Source organism: Trachypithecus francoisi, unplaced genomic scaffold, assembly GCF_009764315.1.
Source record: "Trachypithecus francoisi isolate TF-2019V2 unplaced genomic scaffold, Tfra_2.0 Lachesis_group11, whole genome shotgun sequence".
NCBI classification, from domain to species: Eukaryota; Metazoa; Chordata; class Mammalia; order Primates; family Cercopithecidae; genus Trachypithecus; species Trachypithecus francoisi.
In genome coordinates this window covers 109,798,589-109,811,472 of record NW_022681456.1, presented here as the reverse complement: position 1 = coordinate 109,811,472, position 12,884 = coordinate 109,798,589, and the positions used below count along the sequence as shown (strand labels likewise).

Genomic DNA, 12,884 nt, shown 5'->3' with positions numbered 1-12,884 from the left:
AATGGTGGAAAAACAAATAATCTCATTAAAAAATGGGCAAAGGATATGAATAGACATTTTTCAAAAGAAGACACACAAATGCACAATGGGTATGGGGAAATGCTCAACATTACTAATCATTGGGAAATGCAAATCAAAACCACAATGAGATATCATCTTATGCCAGTTAGAATCTCCATGATTTAAATAAATTAATAAATAAATAACACATGCTGGCAAGGAGGTGAAGAAAAAGGAACTCTTAGGCACTATTGGTAAGAATACAAATTAGTATAGCCACTATGGAAAACAGTATGTAGATTTCCCAAAAAACTAAAAATTGAACTGTCGTAAGATCCAGCAATCCTGTTACTGGGTATTTATCCAAAGGAAAAGAATTTAGAATAATAAACAGATATCAGTACCACACTGTTTATTGCAGAACGATTCACATTAGCAAAGATATGGAATCAACTTAAGTGTCCATCAATGGATGAATGAAGAAAATGTGGTATATACACACAATGGAATATTATTCAGTCATAAAAATATAAAATCATGTCATTTGCAGTAACATGGATGAAACCAGAAGTCATTACATTAAGTGAAATAAGCCAGGCATAGAAAGACAAATTTTGCATTACGTTAAGTGAAATAAGCCAGGCATAGAAAGACAAATTTTGCATGTTCTCACTGATATGTGGGAGCTAAAAAGTTTAATGTCATGCAGGTAGAGAGTAGAATGATAGACACCAGAGGCAGAGAAGGGTGTGTACGTTGTGGGAGGAAGGGAGATGAAGAGAAATTGGTTAATGGAAACAAGCAGGCAGTTAGATAGAAGGAATATGTTCTGATGTTCGGTAGCAAAGTAGGGTGATTATAGTTAACAACAGTATATTGTTTATTTCAGAATAGTAGAAGAGAGGTCTTGAAATGTTCCCAACACATAGAAATGGTAAATACTTGAGGTGATGAATACCCCAAATACCTGACTTGATCATTACACATTATACACATGTAACAAAATGTCACATGTACCTGATAAATATAAACACATGTTATATATCAATAAAAGAAAGTCCATCTCATATTGGTTGAGGCCTGATTGTAAATGAATCTTCATCCCTCCAGATATTTCCCTGTATAGTCTTGCTATGAGGAGCTTCTTTTACTGCTATTTCTTATATTCCAACACCATTTTAGCCTTTTTTCTCCCTATATTTTTCCCTCAGTTTTTACTGTTTATATAGTACACTTTGTGCTACAGGTTACCTCAGTTTTTACTATTTACAAAGCACACTTTGCTGCAAACTTCTCTCTTAGCAAGCTAGAATACCAGTGAACGCAACAGCATAGAGACAGGGTCATTCCTATTTTCAAATTCGAAGTATACAACAAGGAGATTTACATACACATTTATTTTTTTTAATCTGCAAATAAATAGTTTTATTCTGACATTAAAAAAGAAAACACTTAATATCATTAATGAATGATCATTTTACCACAGCATAGGTCATTGAATTTGAACTTAACCTTCAATTTCAAACAAGTACTTTGTATTTTATTGATCTCTATTTTCCTGGAACAACATGGGGGCTATGTGTAGTGTGAGGACAAAGTATCACACTTTTCACCTGAAATAAAAGATGAACTACCATGGTACATATAACAATGAGGTTGTTAAAACCCTAAGTCGGCATCTGGCAACACTGCCAATTTACTAAAAATCACAATTCCAAAGAAGTATAGAATAGATATCAATCAAAATAAGGATCTCTCTTTCTGCCTCTCTCTCGCTCTCTCTCTCTCCCCCATCTCTCTCCATCTCTGTCTCTTTATATATGTATACATGCATATACACATATTATACACATATGGAGAAACTTCACTATTTAGTGTATGCTTAAAAATTACAGACTTTGGAAGTGTATGACTATTTCAGTGTGTGTGGCTACTAACCTGACCCTCCTGTTCCAAAACACAGTTGCAGAAGCAGAGGAAGTCATTATACAGTTAGAACATCATTTTATAAGGCAGCGGATCTGGTAGGAAGGAGATTAGGTGCTACTTGTGACAATGGTCAGCAAATATTTGTGTTTCCAGTACTTTTCTAGATACTCAGTTAAAATCAAAGCAGCTGCAGTCTTGGCAGTGGAAGGTGATACTCAAACTTTGAACAAGACCACCTGCACTGCCACCGATGATACCTACAATGGCAGCTCCAAATATTTTATATGAAAGGGGCCTGGACACGGCATGCTGAATGAAAAGGAAGTGAGTAGACTGGTGCTTTCCTTGAAGCTGTGCAACCAAGCATAGTTTTTACATAGGTTGTGTGTTTCATATGGTGTGATAACAGCTTGAGATGCCACTGACATAGCCCACTGGCTTATCCACACCAGTAATTAGGGCAAAGAAATCCTAATTACTATGTATCCCATGATTGAAGTAACATTGGTGAATATATATTTTTTCGTATTCCTTCTGCTTTTGTGTTTAAAAATGCAATTATGGACTCATTCAAAGTGAAAGCTGGTATGACAATACATGAGCTAACTTCCTCATATTATGAATACTTTTTATAAAGAAATAAGCTAGGCCGGGCGCGGTGGCTCAAGCCTGTAATCCCAGCACTTTGGGAGGCCGAGACGGGCGGATCACGAGGTCAGGAGATCGAGACTATCCTGGCTAACACGGTGAAACCCGGTCTCTACTAAAAATACAAAAAAAAAACTAGCCGGGCGAGGTGGCGGGCGCCTGTGGTCCCAGCTACTCGGGAGGCTGAGGCAGGAGAATGGCGTGAACCCGGGAGGCGGAGCTTGCAGTGAGCTGAGATCCGGCCACTGCACTCCAGCCCGGGTGACAGAGCAAGACTCCGCCTCAAAAAAAAAAAAAAAAAGAAATAAGCTAATACCCACAGAGTGTTTATTAAATGCTAGGCACAGTTCTGAGTGATTTACAATTGGTATTTCTTTTAATTTTCACAACATTGTTACAGGTGGATGGTGTTATCTTTATTTTATAGATGGAGAAACTGAGGCACAGAGCGGCTATGCAAGAAATCTCAACTTTACCTAGGTGATGGTAGAGTTGGAATTCCAAATCAGGCAGTCTGACTTTAGAGCCCATAGGCTGTAGACAGCCAGAGAGTAAGTGAAGGAATGGAGGAACAAATTGATGGATCTTTTTGCTTTTGTTTGTTTGTTTGAAACAGGGTCTCACTCTATCACCCAAGCTGGAGTGCAGTGGCGCAATCTTGCTCACTGAAGCCTCACTAGAACACCTGGGCTCAAGTGATCCTCCCGCTTTAGGCTGTCAGGCAGTTAGGACTACAGTTAATTTCTGTAGAAACAGGGTCTCCCTATGTTCCCCCGGCTGGTATCCAAATCCTGCTCTCAAGCAATTCTCCCGCCTCGGCCTTGAAAAGTGTTGAAATTACAGGTGTGAATCACCGTCCTGGGCCTTGATAGATCTTTGAAAGTGGTGGTGGGTGGGAGAAAAAGAGGAAGAACAAAAACGGTATCACAAAAGATAAACATCATTACGTCTTGGGAAGGATGGAACCCTTTTTATTCTGCTCTGGAGAAAAGCCATTTGGAAAACTTCTGTGTTAACAAAAAAGAGCCCCGTGGCTTAGTAGTAAACTTTAGAGCAGTTGTTCTTTACAGCAACCACAGGGGCCTTCAGGAAGCTGATGAAAGTATGAAGTCCTCTTCTCTGAAAAAAAGCACTTCTATACACGTGCACCTAATTTTTAGGTAGATTTTCTGAAGGTTTAGAAACTCCTTGGGCAGGCGCGGTGGCTCACGCCTGTAATCCCAGCACTTTGGGAGGCCGAGGTGGGCGGATCACAAGGTCAGGAGATCGAGACCACAGTGAAACCCCGTCAAAACTAAAAATACAAAAAATTAGCCAGGCGCGGTGGCGGGGGCCTGTAGTCCCAGCTACTCGGGAGGCTAAGGCAGGAGAATGGCGTGAACCCGGGAGGCAGAGCTTGCAGTGAGCCGAGATCGCGCCACTGCACTCCAGCCTGGGCGGCAGAGCGAGACTCCGTCTCAAAAAAAAAAAAAGAAAGAAAAGAAAAGAAACTCCTTGAGTTCACTTATATCAAAGTCCTCACCTTTAGAACTCCTGTCTTAGAAGAGTGGATTCATGATTATAATTTCTTCCATAACCACTTTGACTACAGTTTTCTGAATTCTTCCCTGTGCCACTTGTACCATTTTATTCAGAGGTGTAGTGTCCAGTTTCAGGAGGAAGCAGATAAAGTATTATGTCCAGCAATAAGTTGGCTTAAGCAAAAACAAATTGTTTCTAGTCCATTTTAAGAGGGAAGCATTTATTTAGGGACTACATTGCGCAAGTCTTTACAACTCTTAAATTAACTTTCATTATGTGTGACAATATTTACTAAACTTTTTTAATGATCGTAAGTATCCTTAACAAGATCATTTATCCATAGTCTGTAATGTTCTGAGCAAGTCTGTGCAGAAGAAACGATTGTAGTAAGACCTGGGCAAAGGAGAGAGTAAACGTTTTTCACCCCACATTTGGGCAAAACTTTCCATCCTAGGTCACACTACAGTCTAATTTCCCTACTCCCCTCTCCCTCGGTTGGTAACAGTGCTTCTTCCAAAACACATCTGACTACTTAGCACTTCCCACTACTATGCATAGAATTTCAATGACTCCACATTCATTATTCATAGCCTGGAGACAAAACTCCTTAAGGTTATTAACTCCCCCTGAGTTTCACAATCTAGTCCCTGCAGGTCTCTCCCATCTTCTCTCATACTCCTCTCCTTTTCCCTCTCTGAGCCCCTCTCATATCTTCGAACAGAGAACACTTCTGCGTCTTGGCATATATAGTTCTCTCAGATAGAACGCTTTCTCCCCTTTAGCTACTCATCCTAACAGTGAGTTGACACTACTTCGAGTGTCAACTCAAACATCTCGTCATTAGAGAGGCTTTTCCCAAACCTCTAGGTAACTAGGTTAGAAACCACTACACGGTACACTGTGTAGTCTTAGGACACCTGGTTCCCTTAGTCTCACACTCCTCACATTTGACTGTATTGTATGTTCAATGTCTACCTTCTACAAATCTGTAAATTCTTGAAGATGAAGAATCAGTTCTGCCGGGCACAGTGGCTCACGCCTGTAATCCCAGCACTTTGGGAGACCGAGAAGGGCGGATCACGAGGTCAGGAGATCGAGACCATCCTGGCTAACGCGGTGAAACCTCGTCTCTACTAAAAATACAAAAACATCAACCAGGCGCGGTGGCGGGCGCCTGTAGTCCCAGCTACTCGGGAGGCTGAGGCAGGAGAATGGCGTGAACCCGGGAGGCGGAGCTTACAATGAGTGGAGATTGCGCCACTGCACTCCAGCCTGGGCGACAGAGCGAGACGCTGTCTCAAGAAAAAAAAAAAAAAAGAATCAGTTCTGTATTCTTAACTCTATCTCCCTCACCTCTCGGTGCCTGATACCTAATAGACACTTGATGAATCCTTACCGAATAATAAAATGGATTAATGAATAAAAGCAATAAATTTCAAGATTAAGATTAACAAATGAAAAAGGTTATTTGAGATGTGAGAATTAGTACCCAGAACTAACTGTGACTGTCTCGTCTGTTAAGTTTTTCACATTTCCATTGTTCATGGACAAAATTCTGGCAGCAAGGCATTTTTCTCCTAAGAAACCTCTTGTTTTCTTAGATGTGAATACACTTCCTTGTTTGCCAGAAAACATGGTAAGAAAACCGGAGAATATAACATTCATTTTATTTATGAAGATGCTGTTATTCAACTTAAGGGGTTCTTTTTCAAAAAGTTTCAGAAATCCACGACCTTTGACTGCAAGTTCTGTGTTCTTTCATCTATAGGAGATTTCCTTTGAAAACCGAGGTTATAATATTTAATTTTTACATAATAGTAAAAAAGTGAATTGGCCTTGGAGAAGACCTAAATCCTGGTCCTAACTCTGCTATTTGCTTGATCATTAGATGCCTCTATGAATCAATTTTCTCTATGAAGTGGAGGAGTGGGGTGCATGATCTCTAAGATACCTCATATCACTACTATGAAATGCAGGGAAGTAAAAATTCAGACCATTAAATTTAAAGAAACTGCAGTGGCAATGTACTCTTAGGAATAAACACAATAATTATCCATCTATATGAAAATCTCTAACCATACCAGGCTATGATAATACTAAAATAAAGATATATTGAAGATGATACCAACTTGGGTAAATCACATTGTGGGAACCTCTCCGCAAAAACACTTCCCTTCCCCTTGAAATGGAAATGATAGAAAGTAAGTATTAAAGGCAGCTTAGGGATTGAAAAATAAATGTCTTCCTTTATTCAAAAAAATCCATTGAGCATTTTCTATGTACCAGGCACTGTTCTAGACCCTGAGATCAGCACACATGCTACTGATTATAAGATCCATAAAATAACTTAGTTTCACTGGCGTGTTCCCAGTGCCCAGGAAACAGTGCTCCATTAACGTTTGTTAAATGATGAGAAAAGAAGAGAGGAGAAGGGGCTCTGTTAAGGTGCGGAAACTCGTGCAGATTCCCAGTGTTAAGAGTCGCCCTCCAGTTTCTTTTTTTTTTTCTTTTTTTTTTGAGACGGAGTCTCGCTCTGTCGCCCGGGCTGGAGCGCAGTGGCCAGATCTCAGCTCACTGCAAGCTCCACCTCCCGGGTTTACGCCATTCTCCTGCCTCAGCCTCCCAGGTAGCTGGGACTACAGGCGCCCGCCACCTTGCCCGGCTAGTTTTTTGTATTTTTTAGTAGAGACGGGGTTTCACCGTGTTAGCCAGGATGGTCTCGATCTTCTGACCTCGTGATCCGCCCGTCTCGGCCTCCCCAAGTGCTGGGATTACGGGCTTGAGCCACCGCGCCCGGCTGGTTTCATCCACCGATAAGCTATGTCCTTGAGCTCCTGCCCACTCTCTAGAGAAAACTTTTATTTCAAGGCATACTGTGGGATTCACATGTAATAGAGATGGTTCTGTTCCCAGGAACTTTGGGCATATTTAAAAACTGGACTGGAAAAATTTGGGACTAGGAAAAAGACATTAAAAACAGGTACTCATTTCAGGATAAAGATTTCTGAGGAAAAGAATAAAAAATAATTAAAAAGAAACAACAGAAACAGGTACTCATAAAATACTTCACTTCTCTGTAATAATGTTTCTGTCCTCCTAGATTTTTTTCTCACTAAACTACAGAGAAAAAGACTGTGTTTTGTGCTCTCATATGCATTCTGTCCACTTCTACATAGGCAAAATTGACTTGTAATTTTGATTTTATGAATGTATACACACGAGAACTTTGAACAGTTAGTATAAGGTGAAAAATCAGAATGTGTGCCATGTATAATGCCTTTAATTTTGAGATTACGCTGGCTCTGATTAGCCAAAAGAAGGAAGTAATGGAAATAACCACATTCTGGTTATTATTTCAAATCCTTTAGGTTACCGTAATAGACATGTAATAATAAACATAAAATGAAAAATAAGCATGTTATATATCACAACACATGTCATAATTTCAGATCCTTTAAATCACACAGGTCATCACTGCCATTTACCCGGCAATCAGTTGGCTTGATTCATCAAGATCTTAAAGAACTCAGTCTTCAAAACCATTACTTTTTCTTTGTTAATGTTTCTTCAATAGTGCTGACACTTTTAAACTAGAGAGTATAAATCCACAAGGAATTGTTTTTATAATTTTACAGATGTCTTTATTTTAAAAATCATTTACATTGTGGTTCTCTACCTTGCCTTCTCTTACCCAGCACAAATGAGGTTATAGCTCACTTGCAAATTGGTTTAATTTTATCAGTTTGATTTTCTTTATTTTATAATTCCTACGTAAGCATAGCGTTGAAGAAAAAATTACTTTCATTCTGAAAAGGAGCACAGTATTTTGCCTTTTGAGAAGCTCCTGAATTAAAATTTTAATTCCAAGCTAATTGTGAATTAGAAACATTATTAAGCATTTCACATGATCACTAACAGAATGTAGAGTTAAAGTTTCCAACTGGTTCTAATCACATATACATCTTCCTAAAATAAAATGTTTAATTATACTATTTTGCTGAGGAAAATTTTAAAACAAAAAAAGTAAATATTAACTTTTTATTTCTATTTTTGTCATAATATGGATTTTAAATTTTAATTTAAATGCACATTCCATGGCAACGGTTAATATTTTCAACTTTCTCCCTCTTCAACACACAGCCAAGTCTGTATTCATAGCCTGTTGTAATAAACAAGGTTGAATGTAACTTAAATGTACATTCCATTTAAATGCTTTCCTCACTCACTGGCAATTGGTTATCACTAGAGAGTCATCTGTGAAATCTTACTCTACATTCTTCAATCACCTAGCAAATATCCACCTTCAGGAGCAGTACAAACCTCTATTGGTCACCTCCCAAGCAACTTCAAAGAGCAGTAACTCCTCCACAGGAAGTTCTTCGACTTCCCACCGGGGAAGCCCACTCAGGGATGTTACAGACAGGGATCGGCCTCGAAGCATTCTTCTTACAGTCCTCTGAGATTCCTTTAAATCCCTGGTTCAATTAGTTGTAATCCCAGGAGAAGTGCACTTAGAGACACAAAAGTTAGAGTTGGTAGTTACCAAGCTTTGGTAGCTTCTCTTGGGAATAAAGTAGTAGCGTGAAATCCTATGTGCTTCCCAGAGAATTCCTGGTGGAAGGAGGAATTTTTCCTCCTCTTTCCCGTCTTTCTGGGCAGGTATTGTTAGGACAGTTTCTGCCCTACCAGTATCTACCCAAACAATCCAGAGCTGTCAACAGAAAAATCCTCTGATTCAGGACATAGGTTAGCACCCCCTGGGATAGGCAGAGCATGACCCAAGTTCAGTCTTTTAGCCCTTGTCCTTTTGACCAGACTCCTAGATTCATACAGCTACCAATGCTTATTTCACCATTTCCAAAGTGATCCAATATTGGCAACTCCCTTCATAAAGTTTGCAGGCCTCCTTAGATTGCATGGAGACTGATTGGGACGTATTTTTATGCTTTAAATCCTTTTGGATTTCCTAAGTATTCTTCTTTCTTTTGATTCCTATTTCCAGAGCTTTTAAAACATAATCCTAGTTATTTTATTCTACACTTACAAATTGAATTTTGGTGATAGTCAGAGATCTTGATTTGCCTTTTCTTAATTACTCTTCTTAAAACTTTCCCTATGAAAAAGCATAAATTTCAGTATGTCTTCTGGTGTAACATGAAAAAAATGTAATTTTGACTGGTCAATAATCATCAGTCAATAATTTTGATGAGGTAGTAAAAATTGATCTTTGTCATGTTTGTACATTTCCTTCAAATATTATCAAATTGATAAAGAATAATTCAGTCGATGTAAATGTTCAAACATGGGAAGAACATTGCAAAAGAAATTAGATTCTAAACTATCACCAGGATCGGATTGCAGATAAATGGCATATGTTTGCTTTTCCCTGTGTGCGTAAATCTATATGTTCCAATTTATTTCCACATCCATACAGACGTATCTGTAGGTGTATATGCACCTACAGAGAGTTGGTGCATTCACAAGCAAGCTTAATTTTGAGCCATCTTTACAGATTTAGCTAAAATCAATATTTTACATTATTATTCTCTAGAGAAGCAGAACTGAAGCTCATACAAAATATCCTTCACGTTAGAATTACAGTCAGAATTGTCAGTAATTTGTTACTTGATAATACTATTTTAGTACCTCTTATTAGGTTTTAAATTATTTTCTATCTAGTTGGTCTTATTGACTTACACTTATTTTAATGACTCAAGATGGGCAGAACCACATTTCATTATATTATATTAATAAATCTATGTAAGTCAAATAGATTAAATATGTCAGGCTGATGCAGTAGTATACACCTGTTGTCCCAGTTACTCATGAGGCTAAGGGGGAAGAATCACTTGGGCCCAGGAGTTTAAGGCCAACCTGAACAACCTAGTGAGACCACATCTCTTAAAAAAATAAATTAATTAAAACAAAAATAAATAAATGTCTTCTATGACTTTGTGACACATTTGATTATCTTTGTCCAGAAAAGTACATTTAAGTACATAGTTTATTATCCATTTGTTTGCATTGTGAGAAAAAGATTATATGACTAATAAAAAAAAAAGCACTAAAATAGAAAACATATGAGTCCAAATGATCAAAATGATTGTCTCCTTTATAAAATGGTTTGCTTATGTTAACGTAACCTCTGAGAGTCCCGCAGGTACACATTCCAGTAAAACCAAACCTAAGGACGTGTTGACAGGAGTGAGAATGGGATGACAGTGTGATGATAGAGTTTCACGTTTGCAATTTTCTGTCCCAGCAGCCTTGAGATTGGTTCATCCAGTGTCACACAGGCCACACGAGCACACTGATCCATATTCTCCAGCTTACACGTTAAGGCTGGTTTATTTATTTACAATCTGTTCCAGGTATCAACTGCTTAGTTGTGAGTTAGTCGCCTGTGGCATCACTTATCTGCTGTGTAAACTTGAGCCAATTTCTTACCTAAGTTTTTGTTTTCTTGATAAAATGGGGATGAGATAATCTATATAAGTCACTTAACATAGTGCCTGGTACCACGACAACCACTTTAGTAATCTCAGCCTTTTTTATAACACATATGATGGTCTAGTAAAAGCTTTTCCTAATGGCAGAGGTTAACCATTGAAGAGGAAAGAGGTAAAAAGAAGACTTTACTTTTCTTTCATTTTTTTTTAACATTGTACCACCTGTATATATTACCTGATCAAATGCTTAGAGAAAATATTTTTTTTCAGAAAAATGACCTTAAGATCAATGGATATATTTTATAACATCCTAAACGAAAATAAGTAGGATGTAAAATAAAACAAGTAGTATGACTGATGCAATTTTGTGAAAATGTACTATATACCTCTGTTCATGAAGTACATGCAATAGAAGGCTGGAATAGACATAAATAAAAGACGGGAGGCTACATGTAAAAACTTTTACAATAGTTGTCTTTAACTGGTAGTAATTTTGATTGATGTTTATGTGGTACTTTTGTTTATTTGTGTTCTACACATTTTCTGCAATAAACGTATACATATATACACACAATATATAGGATGAGTAACACAGTTTTCAAAAGTTTAATCATATAAATGAATTAAACACACATGATTGTTTCACACATCTACACTCGTTATTCTGATTTTTTGAAATTTCTAGTCTTTAGTTCCCATTTGACGTTTTGTATCAAGTACCAGCACTCTCAGCCACACGTCATCTCCTAACAATCCCTCATAGTAGACTTATTCTCTTGATCCTGTTATTCTCAACATGAGAACATCCTTTGCCAATTCTTTGCTTGTTAATAGTAAATACCATTTTCAAAGTTATTCGTTAGGTTAAGTGAGGTAAAATAAATGGAACCCTATGAAGTATATCCTTGAGATGGATATATCTTCATCTATCTGTAGTATCTGGATGAATTCCCTTCTTTCAGATATTTGTGCAGAGAAAGGCAGTCATTTGTGCAATAAGATATGAAGAGGAATCAGGGAAAGTTCTCTTCCTACCATGTCCCTGAACATTCTCCTATAACGTTTGTGCTAAAAGCACAAATTGATGAGATGGGAGCAAAAAGAGAACAGTCATCCAGACAGAAAGGGAGATGGGTTTTCTCCAAGTTGGGAGAAGCACTCTCAAAAGTCCCTGATACCAAATTTTATACTTATGCTAACATTTTATCACCCAATGAAAAGAGGTGAGAGGGCAAGTAGGAACAAATGAAGACTTGTATCTGGTTCCCTTGGTAAGTATTCCAGCAGAGGTCACTAGATACATTTAGAAAACCACACATTTGCTTTGACATTTTGGAATCTTCTTAGAAGTCTTCCAAAAAGCCTTTAGACTTCAAGACTTGACTAGCCTGCAGCTGCATATCCAGAATAACTTAGTTAGCATATTTATGAGGTCGGGCGCGGTGGCTCACGCCTGTAATCCCAGCACTTTGGGAGGCCAAGGCGGGCGGATCACGAGGTCAGGAGATCCAGACCATCCTGGCTAACACGGTGAAACCCCGTCTCTACTAAAAATACAAAAAATTAGCCGGGCGTGGTGGCGGACGCCTGTAGTCCCAGCTACTCCGGAGGCTGAGGCAGGAGAATGGCCTGAACTCAGGAGGCGGAGCTTGCAGTGAGCGGAGATCACGCCACTGCACTCCAGCCTGGGCGACAGAGCGAAACTCCGTCCCCTCCCCCGCCAAAAAAAAAAAAAAATATATATATATTTATGAAGCACCTACTATGTGCTACTATTCTCATCACTGAGAATATTTTCAATAAACAGTAGACAAGTCTTTGCCTTTATATGGACACATAGACATTAATTTTATAAACAAATTATGTTATTTCAAATTCTGCTAAATTTCCGGAGAAGAAAAACTGCAAACAGTAGTGACTGCTATTGGATAGAAATGAGTGCTTTAGGTGGGAAAGTCAAGAATGACCCTTCTGAGGAAGTGATATTTGAGTTAGGATATAAATGATGAGAAAGTGGCCACATTTGACGATCTGAGAGAAGTGATAGCAAAGCCTTTAACTCTTACAGGAACAGAAAGACCAACGTGGCTGAAGCCAAAAGCATAATGAATGAGGGGAAGCCTGGAGGGGATGAGGTCAGAGGAAAGTAGGAAATGGATCACAGAGAAGCTGGTCAAGAGTTTGGATTTTATTTTGGTTGTAGTAGGAAGTCATTGGAAGGTTTTAAGCAGGGGACTTTGTGCTACAAAAAATAGAATGTTGAGAAGTGTAAGGGAGGAGGCTTGGAGACTGAGGTTATGAAGCTTGCACATCAGTCATAAATTCTGGAATGTAAAA

The 12,884-nt window shown here is 38.5% G+C and overlaps 1 protein-coding gene across 1 annotated transcript in view; it reads right to left on the bottom strand.

Annotated features, from left to right (window-relative positions):
* Window positions 1-8,865, bottom strand: part of GYS2 (glycogen synthase 2) — a 76,721-nt gene extending 67,856 nt beyond the window's left edge. Inside the window, exon 1 of the mRNA XM_033222701.1 lies at window positions 8,419-8,865. Within this exon, the coding sequence (XP_033078592.1) occupies window positions 8,419-8,539 (121 nt within the window). The 5' untranslated portion in view covers window positions 8,540-8,865. The remainder of the gene's footprint in view (window positions 1-8,418) is intronic.
* Window positions 8,866-12,884: the final 4,019 nt, after the last annotated feature.